The sequence below is a fragment of the Thamnophis sirtalis genome, unplaced genomic scaffold, assembly GCF_051295495.1.
Source record: "Thamnophis sirtalis isolate CommonGarterSnake01/CBP01778 unplaced genomic scaffold, rThaSir2_p1.2 scaffold_12, whole genome shotgun sequence".
Classification (NCBI taxonomy): Eukaryota; Metazoa; Chordata; class Lepidosauria; order Squamata; family Natricidae; genus Thamnophis; species Thamnophis sirtalis.
In genome coordinates, this window is record NW_028261392.1 from 47,626,145 (window position 1) to 47,647,612 (window position 21,468).

Sequence of the window (21,468 nt, forward strand, 5' to 3'; positions counted from 1 at the left end):
CTTATGACCATTTTTCACACTTGCAGCACCCTGTTGTAGTATCCCCAGTGTCCTATTATTTATTGTCCACATCCAACTTGAGTATCCAAGTAAAGGTCCAAGATCATTTTCCCCCCCTGAAAATCTTACTGGTTTATTGAATACATAACATGGGAAGGCTGAAGTAAAACTGTGAGTTTCTCACACCTCAGTACATAGTATTAATCAGTTTCCACAACCCACCCACCCCTCCCCAATTTTGCCATGTAGACCAAGTAAACAAGTCCCCCTTGTTATAGGAACTATCTGTCACACTTGCACGCCTGCTATATCTTTCTTGAAAGCTTCCAATTTCTCACAAACTTCAGTGGAACTGTAGAAGTTTCATTTTCGCTAGTTAACCATCTTGTAACTAACACCTCCCCTCCCACTTCCTCTAATGACAAGTTGAAACGATGAGACACGTGGCTGCCAATGTTTCATTCTTGACATTTATATTCAGATGTTTCACAACTGGTTCATATTTATGATGGTTGCTGTGTCCTGGAGTCATGTGACCATTTTTTGCGACATCTGACAAGCAGTCAATGAGGAAGCCAGATTCACTTAACAACCGAGTTACTAACTTAACAACTTCAGTGATTCACTTAACAAATGTGGCAAGAAAAGCCGTAAAATGGGACAAAATTTACTTAACAAATTTCTCACTTAGCAACATAAATTCTGGCTCAATTGTGGTTGTAAGTTGAGGCCTAGCTATATATATAACTTTACTCTCTCGAATCTGCAATGGAGATGGTCTGCCCTGGATAGAATCGGAAAGCAAATTGCTTCAGATGTTAGAATTCTTCTGATCTGCCATTATTTTTCAATTAGAAGATATCAAATGTACATTAAGAATGTAATGGCATCCAGAGAGTTCCCCCCCCCCTTTTTTCTTTAATGTGCCTCTTTATTCCTTCTTTCTTTGTAGAGATTACAAATCCCTTTCTTTTTCTAGAAGCCAGCCACTTTTTTCAGTACTGTTGTAATTTTGAACTGTTACTAAAGGAACTGTTTTGTAAGTCGAGGACGATCTGCATTGTTAAATTGAGCTCTGAAATGTGAAAACGTCTCTCTTTCATTTTGAACTTAGACCAATGTTTCTCAACCTTGACGACTTGAAGTCCTGTGGACTTCAACTCCCAGAATCCCCCAGCCAGCATAGCTGGCTGGGGAATTCTGGGACTTGAAGTCGCCAAGGTTGAGAAACACCGACTTAGACCGAAAGCGTCTGTTAAGGATATTGACGCCTTTGGTTTAGCTAGCGATGCCTTCAGTCTAACATTTGAATCACTACGGTCCGGTCATTTCCTCGAGTCCTCCGGTCACCTCGCTTTGTTGAGGACTCTTGCCAGAATTGTAAGGGACGCCTTTACGGAAAAGAACTTGCGTCACGTCCGACTGTCTCGCGTCACGTGATGATCCCGGGGACTCTAATATGGCGGCGTCCATGATCCCGCCGCCTGCGCCAGTTGAAGGGATGGTGAAATTGAGGTAAAAATGGGTTACTTGTGTGTTTTGGTTCAGTTTCTAGTTTGAGAGTGTCTTGTCTCGCTTTGGAGGTGACGTCATGGTAGCACCGTTTCTTATCCTGAGCTCCCTGTGGTCACTTGTTGCGCTTGGATGATCGGAGTAATCTTTCCTCTGTCATCGAGAAACGGAGGAGCTCTAATTCTGAATTCGTGGCAGTTAACGGAGTAAGAATAAAGGGGACTTATTTTGCAGGAGACAGTAAAGATCTCGTGAGAGATGCAGCAAGTGGCTTGCAGACAATATAAATATAGTTTAGATAACGTGGGAAAAGCTGCAAACAGACTGATGTGATTAATAAAGGAAAGGAAGGGCGTATGTGCTGTACAAATAGATTATGACATCAGTTAGGGATGGAGAATAATAGACTAAAACTACTAGTAAGCCTTCTGTGTTTATATTATTCGGTAATAATATGTCCCTCTACAAAAAAATAAGAGTAGATTTTAAAAATTGGGAGGAGGTTTTTTTTTTGGGAAAAAAACCCCCAGCATCTCAATTCCCAAAACTGTGTCAGACATTAACAATTGCCACAAGCCCGCCCCTTCCCCAAATTCAAAGTTATGAGGTTAAAAAAAGCACTAGTTTAGGTGCTTAATTAAGTTGGAGAGGAGGTATTTGTTTGAAAGACTCCTTTCTACAAGAATACCTAGAACTTAGTAATTTATTGCTATTTGATGGGAGGAAGGGGGGGGAGAATTGAGAAAAACCTGAACAATAAAATCATCTGAACTTTCATAATTGTGTTAAATGTTTGGAACCAAGTTACTGAAGGACGAGGATTGCATTGTGACATTGCCGTATACACATAATCCTTTTTCCATCATTGTGTCTGGATGACACTCTTCAGGGTTGAGTATTCTAGCAAAGCAACCATTAATTTAGTGGGTTGTGTGCGCTACCCAGGCCATAATTCTAAGCCATAATAGTGTTTACTTGTTGAAGGTACAGTATATGTGTGAATCTAAATATTGCTTCTTGGTCCTTCTCTCTTGAGATGTCACTTCTAGATTTAGTTAAACATTTTTGGCCTGATCAATATAGATCTATAGCATGTTTCTTCAGTATTGTTTTAAATTGGGCATCTCTATCTGTGATTTTTACTGGAAAACTGGGAATCCAATTGTTTCCTTAGGATCCTTTTTTAGAATGCAAGTTTACAGTGAGGATGAGTGGGAAGGGTTTGATCTGAATGAGCATCCTAGTAGCAAGGCTACATTTCTTAGGTTTCTACTTCCCTCTATGATCAGTCTTATCTAAATAGGCACCATGAATGTCAATTTTGCATTACACTTACAGGTGGTCTTTGACTTATGACCACAACTGTTGCTAAGTAAGACATTTATTAAGTGAGTTTTGTCCCAATGTGCAACCTTTCTTGACACATTTGTTAAGTGAATCACTGCAGTTTTTAAGTTAGTAACATGGTTGTTAAGTGAATCTGGCTTCCCCATTGACTTTGCTTGATAGAAGGTTGCAAAAGGTGATCACATGACCCCGGAAAGTGCAGTCGTCATAAATATGAGTCAGTAGCCAAGCTTCTGAATTTTGATAACATAACCATGGGGATGCTGCAATGGTTATAAGTGAGAAAAAGGCTCATAAATTATTTTTTCAGTGCTGTTGTAACTTTGAATTGCCACTAAATGAACTGTTGTAGTTCAAGGATTGCCTGTAGTTTTAAACCGATCACACCTTTCTAATATACATTGTAAATGAGTCTTCATTTCTTTTTTGAAACAACAGCTTAGAAGAAAAACTTACATTGGTCACCTTGATCCCCACAATGGATAAATGGCTGCAAAAACTGATGGAATTAGCAGAGATGGCTAAATTGACTGTGTTGATCAAGGAAAAAGAACACAAATACTTTTTTTTCTACTTAGAAACTGCTTCTGGACTTTGTGCTTGAGGTGGAAAAAAATGAAACTTTGATTTTGAGTTTTATAGATTAGATAGATTTGTTGTTATAGAAAATGCTAGTTAATACAATTATGTAAAAGTAAAAAGTTGACGGTCGATGTTAATATCTTATTCTACTGCACCAAAGGGAGTCTGAAGTCAATGTCTTTTTTTTCCCTTTTTTTCCTCCCCCCTTCACATTTTCCCAGTATTTACTTTTGTATTTTCTTTGTATGCCTTATTATAAACTAATAAAAACTATTAAGACAAAAAAGAAGAAAAAAGTATACTTTTTTGTTGCTCTGAACTTATATCTAAATTCAGAATTTGGTGCTGGCAATTAAGTAAAAAGAAAACCTAGATATATGCAGATTATATTCTTCTGTTCCTAGGAGAATCTGAAAAAAAAATAGTGCTGGATCTGGCCCTCAGCTTTGTAAACTAGCAAAAGGATCAAAAACAAAACATATTCTAGGCTGAAATCTATGCCTACATTATTTCTTTTTTCTTTGGTATTTTAATATTTGATAACTTTAATACTAAAGAATAGAATATATTTACCAGAAGTATATTCTATAAAAGTCAGTAAATTTTATTTTCTGAAATATTAATCAGATTCCACAGAAATTCCACTGAGTTCTATGATTAACAACTAGTAAGAGAAACAGAATTGTAGCATAATATATTTAAAATACTATATATCTAGGATCTGAGAATCTTAGTATTTTATCAGTTATCAAAATAAAAGAAAAACTATTTAATCTTCAGCCACAAGAGGTATAGAGCACTTTTGAAGAAAGAGAAGCGGAAGAAAAGGAGACAATCTCTAGCAAGACTGAGAGATTCAGGTAAAAAAAATATATTCTGATAATGAAAAAACAAATACAAATATATTTCCCACTGTGAATTGTGTTCTAGTGATCAGAGGGGGTTGTCAATTTCTATGGTTTTGAAAGTGTGTATGTATTCAAAATAGTGTGTCTGTGTGTGTTTGTGTGTGTGTGCAATGTATATGTTATATTAAAGTGGACGTTCTGAAGTAGTTTAACTTGGTTTAAGTTTTTACATCTCAAAAACCTGGCATTAACAGGAGGGTATAGACTTTTATATCTCGTGTGTGTGTGTGTGTGTGATAACTTTGAAATTACAAAAGATTGGCTATGTAGGCAGTAGTAGTAAGCTATTGATGATTATTTGATTAAATAGTACTGGTAAAATAGGTTATTAATTATTAAGAGTTTGAGTTATTATGTACAAAATATGTACAATTTGGACAAAATTGAAATATAAGCAGGAAACCTAAATATTTCTTGGGGAAAGGAATGTTTGGGACAGTTTTAGAATATTTATTTGGAAAGGTTTATCCTAAAAGAGCAACATTCCCTTTTGCTAACTTTACTAGATCCTGTTTCTTTGGTATAAAATGAAATCTTAATTGCTTTCATTTTGATGAAGTGACTAAATTATTTAGGTTGCTGTAGTGCTTGGCCCTCCAGTGAGGTTTTGGAGTTTGATTACAGTAACATACAATTAATTGAATTAGGTCATTCAGGCCATTCGGACCAATCCCCTATTTAAGGGCTAATTTATTTATATTTTATTTAACTATTTCTATACTATAGACTCTGTACAGTATATGATAAAAGGATCCTAGAGTCTCTAATCTAAATTAAAGCAACACAATTACTAAATGGCTCCTTATATATTTGTGATGGTCAAAGACCCATTGAACAGGCTATTAAGAGCTGTGGTGGCACAGTGGTTAGAAGGCATATTGCAGGCTACTTCTGTTTGAGTCTCACTGGCTCGAGGTTGACTCAGCCTTCTATCTCTCTGAGGTCGGTAAAATGAGGACCCAGATTGTTGGGGGCAATATGCTGACACTGTAAGCCGCTTAGAGATGGCTGTAAAGCGGTATATAAGTCTAATTGCTATTGCTATTTTCAAGGCCTTCTGAAGTAGGAGGAAGATAGGAGCTGTGTATATCTTTTGTGTCAAGGGCCTGTTACAGAAAGAACTTGACTGATATATATCTCACTTTTTCTTGGGAATGAGCATACTAGATTCACTGTAGATATTTGGAACAGTCAGGCATGCTTGCTAAAATAGTACCTGATGTAACCCAGCAGTATGCCATTCAGAGCTTTATATGTTCTAGCCAGCACTTTGAACTGGATCTATAAGTTTATTGAAAACCAATATAGCACTCTTAAGATGAATGTGACTCTAATGTAGTTAGCTTCCCCAAGTAGCCATTTGGCTGTTGCATTCTAATTTGCTATAAATTAATTTAAAGCATTTAGACATAGGAGAACCTACTACCTTTCCTGGAAATTAGTTGTATTGTCAGAAATATTATCGGAACAAGAAACAGAATTAACTTTCTATAACTGAAATGCATTAATACTTATTTAAATAATGTGGAATGCACTAATCTGCCTCTTAACCAAAGATGAACAATCAGAATTTTGTATCTAATTCTTTTCCTTTATAGAAAATGCAAATAATGATGAACCAATTTATGAAAAAGAACTGAATGAAGAGGAAGAACTTGAAGATGAAAGGTGAATAAACAAATTTAACCTATAAACAGGCAGTTCAAATTACTGCATGGTTACTTAAATCCATTAATCTTCTATCTAGGTATATAACTTGAAAGACAAGTGTATATAGTGCATTCAGAAAGTATTCAGACTCCTTTCACTTTTGTCAATTTTGTTATGCTGCAGCCTGATTCTACAGTTGTTGAAATTCACTGTTTTCTCATTAATCTACTTAGTACCCCATAATGTCAAAATGTAAACAAAATTTTAGAAATGTCTGAAAATTTATCAAAATGAAAAAACTAAAATATCACATTGGCATAAGTATTCAGACCCTTCATTGAGTACTTTTTGAAGCACCTTTGGCAGCCAATACAGCCTGGTGTCTTTTTTGGTATGATGAACAAGCATTACGCACTTGGATTTGGGGGGGTTCACCATTCTTCCTTGCAAATCCTCTCAAGGTTGGATGGTGACCATCGGTGGACAGACCATCGGTGGACAGTCCCTCCAGAGATGTTCAATGGGGTTCAAGTCAGGGCTCTGGCTGGACTACTCTAGGACAGTGGTCCCCAACCCCCGGTCCGCGGACCGGTGCCGGGCCGTGGAGTACCTGGCACCGGGCCGCGCAGCGGCCGGGGGCCATGATCCCTGCTGCCTCTTCACCCACACGCGCAGACTGAGATCAATCCCGGGACTCGAACCCGAGAGCCGCCTCTCCGGTCCAAACCCCACTCCCACCCCGGCCGCCCGCCCGGCCGCCTTGGTAGCCCGTGGAGACGGAGCGCGTTCGGTTCGCCGCTACCTGGGGGCGCCGTCCCCATGACGTCACCGTGGAGTCCTCGCCTCCTTCCCTGGCGAGGCTTTCTCCCCGCCAGCCAATCAGAGGCCAGTCCCCGGGCAAGCGGGGACAAGTTGCTGGCCGGTCAAAGCAGAAGCGGGAGATTGGAGCGGGGGGAGAGAGAGAGAGCGAGAGAGCGAGCGCTGGGCGGGTGGCAGCGCGTTCCACAGCGGACTAGGCGCCCCGCGGGCTGCCAACCCCCCCCCCCACACACACACGTACACACACTGCCTCTCTGGCAATTGGCTGCCCAGGAAGGGAGCGGGGAGCTTTCACAGATAGGAACGTGATGGGGTTTGTTTTCTTCCCCCACTCCTGAGCCCCTTTTTTTTTTTGCTTGCCTTCTGGGGTCTCCGCCGTGGAGCAGCCAAGGTCAGATGGGGAGGCGGAGAGAGAGAGAGAGAGAGAGAGAGAGAGAGATGGGCGGGTGGCAGCTGTCTGTGAAACATCTTCCCCTCCCCACCTCCTGGGCAGCCAATTGCCAGAGAGGCACGGTGGGGGTGGTGGGGGTGGAAGGAAATAAAAAGAGAAGTTGCCCTTTCATTTTGCAATCTCTCTCTACGACCTTGTTTCATTCTCTTCCCTTTTGTTTCGTCCTCATTTCTCAATCTCAGCAACTTTAACACTTTTGGACTTCAACTCCCCAAATTGCCCAGCCAGCTAGAATAGATAGATAGATGATGGATAGGTGATTGATAGATAGAGAGGGATGGATGGATGGATGGATAAATAGATAAATACATAGATAGATGATAGATAGATAGAGGATATATACACATACACGCATACACACATACATACACAGAGAGAGAGAGAGACAGAGACAGAGACAGACATGGATGGATAGATATCACAGAAGTGAGTACACCCCCTCACATTTTATCAATATTTAAGTATATCTTGCAGCAGTTTAGACATTAATGGCTGGGGCCATGATCGCTGCAGAACAACGCCCCCCCACCCCTGCGCGCGCTCAGCGGGCCACGGTAAAATTATCAAAGGCTGACTGGTCCGCGGCGATAAAAAGGTTGGGGACCACTGCTCTAGGACATTCACAGAGTTTTCCCAAAGTTACTCCTGCGTTGTCTTGGCTGTGTGCTTAGGATTGTTGTCATGTTGGAAAGTGAACCTTCATCTTAGTCCGAGGTCCTGAGTGCTGTGGAGCAGATTTTCATTGAGGATATCCCTGTACTTTGTTCCATTCAGCTTTCCCTCAACCCTGACCAGTCTCCCAATTCCTGCTGCTGAAAAACACCCCACAGCATGATGCTGTCCCCCCCCCCCCAATTATGCTTCATTATTGGAATGACATTGGCCAGGTGATGAATTGTGCCTGGTTTCTTCTAGACATAACATTTAGAATTGAGGCCAAACAGTTCAATCTTGGTTTTATCAGACCACAGAATCTTGCTCCTTACAGTCTGCAAACTCCAAACGAGCTTTTATGTGGTTTGCACTGAGGAGAGGCTTCCACTGTCCATAAAGCCCAGATTAGTGGAGGGCTGCAGTAGTGGTTGTCCTTCTGGAACTCTGCCCCATCTCCACACAGGATCTCTGGAGATCTGTTAGAATGACCATCAGGTTCTTGGTCACCTCTCTTACTAAGGCCTTTCTTCCCCAATTGCTCAGTTTGACTGAGCAACCACTCTTGGAAGAGTTCTGATTGTGCAAAACGTCTTCCATTTGAGAATTATAATGCTACTGTGCTCCTAGGAACCTTCACTGTGGCAGAAATGTTATTGTAGCCTTTCCCAGATCTGGCAATAATCCTGTCTCTGAGCTCTGCAGGCAGTTCCTTTGACCTCATGGTTTTTGCTCTGCTACAGGATTCATTGTCAGCTGTGAGGCCTTCTATAAAGAGGTGTGTGTCTTTTCAAATCATGTCCAATCAATTTAATTGACTACAGGTCAAGAGAAATGGGAGGCACCAGAACTAAATTTCAAGTGTTATTACAAAGAGTCTGAGCACTTATGTCAATGTGATATTTGATTTTTTTTCTTTTAAATAAATTTTTAGGCATTTCTAAAATTCTGTTTTCATTTTGTCATTATGTGGTACTGAGTGTAAATTAATGAGAAAAAAATGAATTTCAACAACTATAGAATCAGCATAACAAAATTGACAAAAGTGAAGTGGGTCTGAATACTTTCTGAATGCACTGTAAATAGCAAAGTGTAAACAATTTAATACATGTAGAACATTCTCTTATTTTCTCTATGTTTAATTGATTACTCTTTAATAACTATATAAGCTGCTGAACTTTTCTTCTGATAAACTTTATATATAAAATACACACACAAACACATATATATATACATACATACATACATACATACATACATACATACATACATACAGTACACCTTCTTGGTCTTAATCATATCTGCTTGGAGATATGCCTCATAGGTTTAATAGAAATTACTCCCTAACAGAATTGCAGCCTCATATTGTTAACATGTTAATTTTCATTAGTTAATTTCAAGAAGGAATAGCAAATAAAATTGTTTAAAATGAAACAAACTATTTGATTCACTGTTAACCTGATTATATTGGAAGGCAAAGGTTTCATGAAGAATGGTTGCTAAGAGAAGAAAAGGCTCAAGAAGCTTTCAAGATCAGGAAGGAAAAAGAAGAGGCAGCCAGAAAACATCAGGAGGAAGAAGAGGTATAGTGTATCTTTTGAAACAGTGAAATAGATTCCTAGAATTAACTTTTGAATCTTCAAACATCATTAATGCCTTTATGTCAAAAAAGAGAGCAACACTCAAATTGTCATGAAGTAATATTGATAATGCAGCATTATATTTGGAAGAGATGCTAAAAGAATAACAAAGGGAGCAGTTATGTTATTTGTGATTTAAGTTGCTTATAGACATAAATTAAGTATGGTTGATTACAATGAAATATGATCAGTCTTTATTGAAGTTATTTTGTAAAACTATAGTTATATTTCTATGCTAAGCCCTTAAATGTATTTTTTATTTATTTAAAATATTTATATACCCATCTTATATCAAACTTTGAGTGTTTCAGCAAGTAAAACAACACCAATTAAAAATAGCATAACACATACTACTAAAATGATAAACATTAAAAAACTAGCATCATAGTTTTGCTTCCAACATCATTAAGTCATCATTAAATGTATTATTTTGTTATGTTGTTGCATTGCTTTCTCTTCAATAATGCTTCTTTTTATATTTTATAAATAAAGCAAACATAATTGGTGGATGTTGTAAAATTATGAGAATTTCCAGGTAATCAAAACAACATGACAGCATATCTGACAGGTAGAAAAATAAAGAACAAATGGAGACCAACCCAACTTTCCAAAAGAAGGGGGTGGTACTTTGTTATAAAGAGCAGAAGGAAAACAAAATGTAAGAATGTTTTTTTTTCCTGTGTATGGCTGCTTCTATCATTGGAGATGCCAAATGTTTTGTTTATAGCAGTTAGACTTATATACCGCTTCATAGGGCTTTCAGCCCTCTCTAAGCGGTTTACAGAGTCAGCATATCGCCCCCACAGTCTGGTCCTCATTTCACCCACCTCGGAAGGATGGAAGGCTGAGTCAACCTTGAGCCGGTGAGATTAGAACCGCTGAACTGCAGATAACAGTCAGCTGAAGTGGCCTGCAGTACTGCACCCTAACCACTGCGCCATCGGCTCCTATGGCTTCTCTTCTCTTTTTCCTCCGTATGACTTTACCTATTTGATTTCTTCTGTGCTGGCTTTGTGGTTCATCCTTGCCTATGGAATAAGCGGACAATTAATTTAAGCAACTTCTGTGAAGCAAGAAATCCAAAAACTATAGGAATCTGGAATCTAAGCATATCAGCTACTTCAGTAGCTCAAAAATAAGCCCTTGAAACAGGACTCCAATTTTCTTTAATTTTGTTTTCCTCTGCTGTTTGTAAGACATTGAGTGGGCTGTCATGTTTTCATTGTTGCAGATGTCAGATTTGCTATTATGTTGCTTTTCTCTAGCTATGTGGGAAAAGTAACTTACGAAGTTTATCCACATTGAAAAATCAAATAAATTTGAATTGGAAAACTAGACATCTAATTAATTTTAAGGAAACAATAATTAATTTAATATGATGCAACAATATTTGTGCACATTAATTTGAAATGAATTTTCTAGATAATAAATGGTTGGTTCTTTTTTAGCAAAAAATAAAAGAAGAATGGGAAAAGCAAGAACAGAAAGAACAAGAGGAAGAAGAACGAAAACAACAAATGAAGAGAGAAAGAGAGGTGATTCCTGCTCTAGGAGGATAAATCCCATGCATATCCTCTCATTGTACTCATAAGAGTCCTAAGTTACTTCAGTGAAATACCAGATTTTTAAACAGAGATTTGAGTTGGAGAGTGCCAATCAGTTTGTTCAAAGAAATCTCATTTGGAATAGGTCATATGACTAAACTTTTTTCCAAGAAATAGTCTGATTCCTGGGTAGTAATGTTTCGAAGGGAGAATATTAGACAGCAGTGATGGCAGCCAGAGAAGACAGGGAAAGCAGGAAAGGATGATTGGGAGGCAGTTGGACTAGTGGAATATATTGTGTAGGCACAGCAATGGCAGCTGATGGAAAGTAGGGGTTGGGCATAGGTAATGTTGGTGGTTAAGCACGTCAGTGGGATATGCTGCTGAATGGGGAGAAGGGGGATGGTGTAAACTGACCATTCCATAAAATCCCTCCAGTTCCCTGTTGTTTTGTTTTGGCTAATTTTGGCCAACAATAACCTAAGCTTTGTTTCAGCCAAATTGCTGCTCTACAGAATGGGGGTTTGGCAGAACTTATTGAATGCTGTGTTTCTTTTGAGTTCAAAACATAACACACTTACGATTCTGACTTACTAATTCTAAATTAAGTCTTTATGTAAATTATTAAACTAATGTACTAAAGTGTAAAGGGACTGGCTTTCACTTTAATTCAGTGTTAAATTGGAAAGAATATAGAACTTCTCAAATATATATAGTATCCTTTTTATACATTTGCTTCATCTTGATACAGCTTGCAATTACATGTTTTCTGAGGCAGAAAGAAAGAAAAACCACAAATTTGCAGTACCCTTTCCTTGGTCAATGGCTGTGACCAAGCTACCAGCTCTATTCCTATATTGGTAAATTAAAAAACTCCATGGCTTTTGGTACAAAAAGCAAGTAGACTTCTTGCTAAGAGGATGTAGATGCAGGAAAATTATGTCAGTTACATAAACTTTATTTTAAGTTTGAGCAAATAAAGATTAACCTAGTTTAAAGTTCTTAACATGGAATTATACTGCTGCGATTCCTTAACTTTTTTTTCACTTAAAGATCTTGCAGTTCATCTTTACCTGATTTATTCATCAAGACGTATCTTTTTCTATAGCTTGTTAAATGATGTGGGGGACATATTACAAAGGTTTATTTTTATAGGTTATACTTTATAGAATCTTTGAAAGTAAAAAGTGAATATGTCTATTGCTCATTTCTTTGGCAAAAAAAAATGAGATTTATCATTTTATACTGATATTTAAAATGTTTCGAAAGAGGAGCTTGGGTCATAGAAATAATTGAAATACACAATTATTCATAAAAACTTGGTGCTATAAAGTCATATCTGTTTTCAATTTTTAATTCCAAGAAGTGTCCTGGATCCCAAATGAGTCCTATAAGCTCTCTTAGAAAATAAAAGCTAGTGCTGTTTCAGAGAGTGGCCACAAAAGGTAAGAAGTGCTGGAAGGTGTGATAGGGAGCTCCCATGGCAGCTCTTTTGTGAATGAGCAACATTTCCAAGTGGCCATTTCGCCTGAGCATGCACAGCATAATCCAAATATGTCCACAAACCCTGAAAGGTTAAACCTACTATTGATCTATAGAAGCTGAGCTGGAATAAATAAACCTGATATTAATGTGAACAAGTATTGGGCTCAGTGTGAATATAATTACTGAGGAAACATATATAATTGAATGATTTTGAGTATCATTGGTTACAACTGAAGTTCTGATATATAATGAGAAATCAGAAGCTGTTGATTAATTCTTAATTACCCTTAGTGCTTAGGGTTGTGGCTTTTTTAAAATACACTTAACAATTTTTGATATACCAGTACTCAACTTTATTTTGCAACTCTAAGCTTTGCTATTCAGATATTATTTGCTCAGTTAAAAATGCAGCAATCAATGCAACTAGTGAAGTTGGGCATATTTGACCTTGTAATTACCATTGAGAAAGTTGAATATAAATCAATGTTTCTGGTACATAATTTGCAGTTTTTGACATTCTGATACTTGTCCCTTATAAAATACCTACATTAGAAAGGGAACCAGTCTCATCCAAATTCAAAAGATTGATGCAAAGAATTAATAATATATTTAACTCATTGCAGAATTATATATGTATTATATACATATACATATACACTTACATACATACATATATACATACATACATACACATACATACATACATACATACATACATATAAACTAAAAAATCAGAATATCTTCTACACTTCCTTTAAAATGTTTAGGGCTGTGTTTTAATTGTTGACAAAGGGAATGCGAGTAGATGTGAAGAAAATTATTTAAAATATAATTGAAATGCTTTCTCTCTCTCCAGTATGTTGTATGAGTGTGTACATACATGAATACACTATATAAGCTTTTTCTCAGTTGAACTAAGTAAAGCAATACTTAAAGCTGAGCATTTTGATCTTAACTAAACAAATCAGATGTCAGGATTCAAAGTTTTTACTAGTTCTGTATTTGCACCATTTATAGGATGCCGTGCAGAAGATGTTGGATCAGGCTGAAAGTCAGGTATGTTTAGAGCAGGGCCACAGGTTTTTAGCTAATGAGAAATATGGTTTGTAATTAATAATTTGGATAGGCAAAGGAGTACTGCAAATGCAGAAATGCTATCAATTTGAATTTCTGTAGTGGATTTTTGGGAGATGATAAAGAGAATTAGTGGTTTGTTTCTTTTTGATGTGTTAAATGTGAAAACTTACAACTCTATTTCTTTTTGTGGAAAGATATATCTCTTTTTCAAGATGTTTTTGTACTGAAATTTAGTAGTTTAATCTGGACACTGGGAAAAGTCATTAGGGAACATGTGGGTTGGTCAGTCCTACTTTAGAGATAATATAAAATGGAACAGTGATACATATTTAATTATGCTTTGTATCAGCTATTTCAGTGATAGCGAACCTTTTAGGGACCGAGTACCCAAACTGCAACCCCAAACCCACTTATTTATCACAAAGTGCCAACACAGCAATTTAACTTGAATGATAAGGTTTTACTACTAGTGGTGGGATTCAAATAATTTAACAACAGGTTCTTCCTAATACGTAGTGGGCATAGCTGGGGATGATTATGTGATTGAGAGGGCGTGACCAACTCTACCTCACTCATGTGGTGTATGAGACAGGCAGGGTTGGGGAGGGAATCCAAGGGTCTCTGGTGGGGGGGGGAGGAAAGAAAGATCCAACCTGTTTGTGTGTGTGTGTGTGCACGCACACAGGTGTGTGTGTTTATGTGTGTCTGTGAGAGAGAGCACACTGCTGTCAGCCCTGATATAACTCTCTGAGATTGGATCGGATCTTTCTCTTTCTCTCTCTCTCACACACACACACACTCACTCACAGACACAGGTTAGATTGGATCTCCCTTCCTCCCTCTCTGCTTTAAGCAGGCTTAGAAAGTCTGCCAGGCCTGGCATGCAGCGGATGCTCCTCGCTCTTTGCCTGGCTTCCCTCCTCTGCTGTCTCCTTGGTGCTCACTCACATTCTCCCTCCCCAGTCTAGCTTGACGCAGGTGGCAATGCAGCTCACATTGCCTTTTGTAAGTCCACTGTCGGTGAAGCTGGGCACGGTGAGGGATAGCTTTTTGCCTAGCTTTGTCTGGCTGTCAGGGAGAAAACGGACGGGGACCTGGGGAGGAAGCCTGCATCAAGCTAGACTGGGAAAGCTGGTTGCAAGAGGAAGAGAAGCCAGGTGATCCAGACCCAGATGCTCCCCGAGTCCCCAAGTCCCAGAAATAGCAACCTCGCACTCTCCCCTCTCTACTAGCCTCCTTCTTCACACAGGATCACCCAGCAATGGGAATGGAGAGGGAGGAGGGGGCAGTGTTCCTGTGTGCTGCTGTTTCTGTGTGCTAACACTGCTGTTCCATTCTTCGCACGTGATCACCCAGCAGCGGGAACAGAGGGAGAAGGCGCAGCAATGTTCACTAGCATTGAGGGAAGAGTGCCACACAGAAACAACAGCATGTAGGAACAGCGCCCCCTCCTCCCTCTCCGTTCCTAGCTAGGCAAAAAGCCAGCCCTCACTGACATCTATCTTCACCAACAGCGGGATTGCAAAGGGTAGTGTGAGCTGTATTTCCACCTGTGTCAAGCTAGACTGGGGAGGGAGAGAGCGTGATCAAACCAGAGGTGCTTCTTTCCAGCCTTCGCCCAAAGCCACGCACTGCACCAGGAGGATGACCCACGTGTACCTTGGCAATAGGACTATTTCTCTCCACCCCCTTTTCCTGTTTTCTCTGCCGGATTGGTGCAAGGGGATGAACCTAGCTTTGCTGCCCATTGCAACTAGGAATCTCAAAGCTGAGAATGAATGCTTGTCTTGTAGCCAGTAGCCCGGTGCTAGATCGGCCCCCTGCAAACTCCATGTCTCTCGAGGAGCCCGGCTGAACTTTTGCATGCAACTCGCTGAGGCGGAAGATGGGGTGGAGCTAATAGGTGGCCAAGCTAATTGTCTGAAGAAGCCTAGCTGGCCGGCAGGGCGGCAGGGTATCCCAACACTTGCAGCTCTATAGGAAAAGAAACTGCTTTTATTTTTTGACAAGACGACACAGGGTCGCATTGTGGCTCTGTGCCGTAATGGGCTTCAGGAGGAGGATGGGATCCCATCTCCCTCATTGTGAAGCATGTGAGTGAAAAAGTTCACTCAATCAATTCCAACTTCGTGAGAACTTTTTTCTTTTGCAAGAAGTTGGAATTGAGTGAAACACGGTGGAGAAACACAACTGGAGCTGGGCTGGGGAAACTGAGCATGTTCTCAGAGGGTTCTGCATGCCACAGGTTCGCCATCACAGAGCTATTTAATGCAAATACTTTTAATAAATAATAAGATGCAAATAAATATTTGTTCAAAAGCATGCAAATGCGAGTAGATAAATAGGTACCATTTTGGTGGGAAGGTAGCGTTCCAGGCATCTTGGTGTAAAATCATGATGGCCACATGACACGGAAGTGTCTTCAGACAACTATGGCTCCCGGGGCTAAAATCAGAGATGGGCACCACCCCCTAGAGTTGGACAGGATAAACCTTTACCTCTATTTGGAACAGTGGACATATTAGTTGAAATGCTTGGTGAAAGCATTAACATATTTTAGTGGTTATGTATATCAATATAAATGAAGGAATAAGAAAAATTACATATTACCTAATTCATATGGGCACATTTTGGATAGCTTTATTTGATCTAAAGGTATGTCTTCAGAAAGTAATATCAGAAATGTCATAAATTCATCAGTGAGTGATAATGTCTTTTAGTAGGGAATTATGTCTGTGAATATTTTGTAACATAGATGTGATTGTTTAAAACTATGTGGAATGTAATGAAATTTAATTTAGTGATGAAATGTTATTTTCCCTTTATTTCGTTATATTTAACCAATTTTGTTGTATTTAAGTACAATGACAATAAAGATTATACTTATTTAATAAAGTTAGTGATGTTTTTATAGAAAAGTTGATTTATTAGGTAAATGTACTCATCAGGATGCATTTATAAACTTCATTTTTTTTATTATACTGGTATTGCTTTTGGGGAAAAAAACACAGCCGGAAAATGGAACTACTTGGCACAATCCTGAGCCCCCAGAGGATATAGGCACTGAGAAAGATCGTGCTAATTGCCCTTTCTATAGTAAAACTGGAGCATGCAGATTTGGAAACAGGTAATTCAATCCCAATTGAATAATTAAAATAACAAGTAATGGTTTTTTCTACAATGTTAATACTTAAACATTTTAGCTTATATCTGAAAGATGAAATTTAGTCACTGAAAGATATTCCATCTTGATATGAATATTCACCAGTTTTAATATATGCACACACTTTTTATTCATATTAACTTATGACATACTGTGTTCCATCCTTTTCCCCAGGAATATTGGTAATGTTGTTCTTGCTTTGCTGTTAATTTATAAAATAATGTTTTATTTTAACTTACAATAACACTTTTAATGTTGTACATTTGGTAATGCATAGAATGACAGCTATTGCAATGTTTTAATAATTATTGATGGGCAATCTTCTTCACGTGGAAAAGTGATTCATTTCTCCTCCTCCCCCCTCTTGTGTTCCTCTCCAGATTAGCTTTCATGCACATCATTAAATGGGTAGTTCTGCTCAAGGAGCAAATGAAATTAATGTGTGGTATAAAGTTACTGTTGCTGTGCCATTTTTATGAACAAGAAAGGTGTCATGGTTGATTAGTTGATTAATTTCAGAAATTTTATACTGTTATTCAGTAACAATAAATTTTAAGTTTTAGTGTTTTAGTTAATGGAAATTCACTCGGAACAATTAAATGGTGAATAAGTAGCTCTATTTTTCAGGAAAGATTTTTATTTAATAAATTCCTTTTAATGGTATAATCTGACACTCCTATTATTTTCCTTTGGATACTTTAGTGAAAAGGCTTCAGTACTGGGTCCTTAGAATAATAAATTCTCATACAAAATCTGTGACAACATATTTTTAGACCTCTGCTATATTTGTGGCAGGTGATGTCAGCCTCAAGCCACACCTCAGGGAATTAGGGGCGAAACACCATATTTGAATGGTGCATCTAAGAATTAGAAAAAATGTATTCAATTTTCAAGATATAATTAACTGTATTCTCTTATTTTATTTTTTGTGTTACTCAGAATTATTGTGACAAAATTATTTCTATAATATTTGTTCTGGAACTTATGCAGGTCTCCTCATTCTTTGTCTTTTCTAGCTGAAGACAAGTGTCAGGATATTGCATAAAATAAAAGGAATTGACCTATACCTTTTTAACTGAGATTTTTAATAGTGAGATGCATGAATCTAAATGTAGTTCAGGACACTTTATAGACAAAAATAAATCCTATATCCTGAAAGAAAAAGCATCATTTAAATGATCCATATATGTTCTTTTTATATCTTTTGACTGGCCAATCTCTCATCACAAGCTTGCATTCTTGAAGACACTTAGGAAATGGGCAGCATGTAAGGTAGCACTTCAGATAAATAGTTTATGAAGTAATGTCTTTTCTCTCCATTTCCTATCCCAAGTGAAAGAAGATTTTGTTTATCTGAAGCTTCTGTGTATGCTACAAGAATTTGGGAGAAAATTGAGGATGACTAATAATAACTGGAGTTACTTAAATCAGTGGGTGGGACTCTATAAGTATATATTTAATAATCCAAAATTAAAATGTCGGTTGCTCCAAGAATGGCTTTAAAGTAAGTGATAAATGTTGCTAACATTTATAGTTCACTAGGCTTAATGTTCTAGTGAAATATGTCATACTTGATCAGAGTTTTAGTAGGTTCAGTACCTTTTTCTTTTTAATTGTAGGTGTTCCCGGAAACATCATTATCCAAGCTCTAGTCAGACCCTTCTTGTCAGGAAAATGTTTGTTACTTTTGGGATGGAACAGTCTAGGAGAGATGACTATGACACAGATGCAAGTCTAGAATACAGCGAGGAGGAAATTTATCAGCAGTTCATAGATTTCTATGAAGACGTACTTCCTGAATTCAGAAATGTGGGGAAGGTGATACAATTCAAGGTACGAAAAGACTTTGGTATTTTCTGCATGCCTTAGTTGTGCATTTATAAACTGAGAAATTCTGGAAAATGTAGGATCTCAGTCTTGTGTGAAAGAAGTGGGGAGGCAGAATAGGTTCATATGTTGGATATAAATGACTTTATGTGCTTTTTCTTGCTGAAAAAAATCTGACAAGTGATGCCCCTAAGCCAAACAAGAGTGAAAAAAATGCTGATCCTCTGGTCAGTTTATAAGTGGAAAATAAGGAAGCATTTTTGTCTCCTTTTCTGCCCTTCTGTGTAGCCTTGGCATATTAGTTTCCTTAATGTCTTCTTTTATCCCAACTCTCATTGTCAGGTTGGTGTAACTTGGACACATAAGGAACATTTATAGTCTGACTCTCTATTCCAGCAAGAAAAGAGCTAAATGACCCAGTTGGTCTTAGGTCAAGAAGGTTTAGCTGAATGCCAAAACAAGTTCAAGTACCTGTTGAACTCTTGAGGAATGTAGCAAAATGTTAATTTTAAGAGTGAATCAGAAATGGTTTTGAATCTTACAAGCTTACTATCTACTTATGAAACAGCTGTTTGCTTACTAAGATAAGCTAAAAGTGAGCACACAACCAGTTTATAGCTCTGAATAGGATGATGAAATTAATGAATGCTATGAGGATTAGTTTTTTCCAGATATAGTTTGAATGACGTTTTATCTTTTACATAGGTGAGCTGTAACTTTGAACCTCATCTTCGAGGAAATGTGTATGTTCAATATCAGTCGTAAGTATTTAACAATAAACAATTTAACTTAATAAAGATCTTACAAAAAGCTTTAAGGCAAATAATGGGTTCAGCATGTCAGTGGCCCCTTTTGAGCATTAATTTCCTAGAACTCTGGCCTGTTTTGTAAAAGATCTGCAGTGGATTATGTGAATGGGAGTTCCTTCACAAAACCAGGAACCGTTCCTTTTAAAGATTTCCTATCGCACAAAGAATTTTAATCATATTCTGATCCTTCCTATTAAACATTAGGTTAAGATAATTCAGTGCCCATTTGCTTTGACCTTCACAGGTAATCCTTGATTTACAACCAGTCACTTAGAAGTTATAAAAGATATTTATGACCCAGATTTAACAATCCGAGTCCATCCCTCCCCCTCTCCGGAATTTGGGCACTCAGCAGCCTACCCATTTACATATTTGTATCCTGTGGTTACATGCCATGATTCACATTTCTGCCAAAAACCAGAATTTATTTGTTTTCCAGCAAAAACTGCCTTAGTGAACAATGGGTTCACCTAACAACTGTAGTGTTCATGACGGCTGTGTTTGCTCAGCAACTGTTGCAAAAAAAGTTATAAAATTGGACAGTCACGTGGTAACTTGCATAACAACGGTCACAAGTTATGACCATAACTGCAGGTGTGAAGTCGATGACTACTTGTGTAGGACGAGGCATATCAAGATGTTTTGTTTGCTTTGCAGTATCTTGTTTTAATGCTTCTAGTTTCATGACAGTCTAGCAATATGTTCTCAATTTGATTTTTAAAGAGAACAAGAATGTCAGAAAGCTCTCAGTTTATTCAATGGCCGGTGGTATGCAGGGCGGCAGCTGCAGTGTGAGTTATGTCCAGTAACAAGGTGGAAATCAGCTATTTGCGGTAAGTCAGTGGAACTCTTGATAGTTTCTGTCTTTGTGATAGGGGTTTGTTTTGCATTTTTGCAGTGAATCTGCCTAAATATCAATATTTCTAAACTGAGTAGGCTATAATATTGAGGTTTCTATCCAGCAGATTGCTGAGGTCATGCCATAATCTTTCATTGATGAGCTCTGTAGGTGTAAATTGGCGTGTTTCTCTAGGACTTGTAATTTAGTATGATAAAATGCAGCATATTTAGCTACTGGTGTATTATTGAATATACTGGATAAATATCTCTCAGATACATGCAGAGTTATGTATGCGATATTCCAGAAAAAACTAAAAATTTTAAAAACACCTTTGCCTAAATATTTCAGTTCCTTGGTTGATTATATGGATTATATGAATGATGAAGAGGCTTTTTAGATGCCTGTAATATTTTGCAGGCATAGATAACTCACAGAGTGTACTGAAAGGAAACATAATCTTGATTTCAAATTCAATAACTATTAAAATAAATCCCTTTTCAGGTTTGTTTGAAAGGCGAATGTGTCCAAGAGGGAAGCACTGTAACTTTCTTCACGCATTCAAAAATCCAAATAATGAATTTTGGGAAGCCAACAGAGATATTCATATTTCCACTGACTGGGCTAAAGAGGCAAGTAAAAACTCTGAAAGGAGAAATAGATTGGGGTACTATGAAGAACATTATAGCAGATCAAGAAGAAGGAACAGTCAAAGTCCCAATCATTCATACAATAAAAGAAATGGCGAATCTGAAAGAAAAAAATCTCATCATAAGCATAAGAAAAGTCATGTTTCTGAGAAATTGGGCAGTCGTGGAAGGCAACAGTCACACAGTAAAAAGAAAAGACGGAATCGCGACAGGAGCCTGACACGTAGTCGTAGCAGAAGTCCATCTCCTACAAGAAATAGAGACAGAAAGACATCTAGTAGCAAAGGAAGGAATAGCTGAACTTGCTGGAGAATTACTTTTAAGACTTGGATGTGTTTTGAAAAATATTATCTATAGTTCTATTAGATCAGCTGTACGTTGTTGTGCCCTAAAATAAAGTTGTTATGCACTACCCTATCTTAAAAGTTTTGCAATAAATTATAAGAAAAAAATGAAATACATTTCCTGGGACTTGTTTAATTAACGTGCTATGAAAAATGGATGTTCTTTTTTTA

The 21,468-nt window shown here is 37.9% G+C and overlaps 1 protein-coding gene across 1 annotated transcript; it reads left to right on the top strand.

The window, feature by feature from the left end:
* Positions 1-1,419: 1,419 nt before the first annotated feature.
* Positions 1,420-21,413, top strand: ZRSR2 (zinc finger CCCH-type, RNA binding motif and serine/arginine rich 2). Its single transcript, XM_014071463.2, has 11 exons — positions 1,420-1,515; positions 4,222-4,301; positions 5,948-6,017; positions 9,395-9,503; positions 11,009-11,095; positions 13,607-13,645; positions 16,678-16,793; positions 18,449-18,662; positions 19,362-19,417; positions 20,189-20,298; positions 20,808-21,413. The coding sequence occupies exons 1-11, from the start codon at positions 1,460-1,462 to the stop codon at positions 21,251-21,253; spliced, it is 1,383 nt and encodes a 460-aa protein (XP_013926938.2). The 5' UTR covers positions 1,420-1,459; the 3' UTR covers positions 21,254-21,413.
* The last annotated feature ends 55 nt before the right edge of the window (positions 21,414-21,468 follow it).

What these genes read in the sequence shown, in the direction of transcription:
- ZRSR2 (XM_014071463.2), top strand. Translation starts at nt 1,460, where the DNA reads ATGGCGGCGTCCATGATCCCGCCGCCTGCGCCAGTTGAAGGGATGGTG. An exon ending in GAAGGGATGGTGAAATTGAG is followed by an intron (nt 1,516 to 4,221) that starts GTAAAAATGGGT and finishes TTTAATCTTCAG; the next exon opens with CCACAAGAGGTATAGAGCAC. An exon ending in GTGTATGTTCAATATCAGTC is followed by an intron (nt 19,418 to 20,188) that starts GTAAGTATTTAA and finishes TGATTTTTAAAG; the next exon opens with AGAACAAGAATGTCAGAAAG.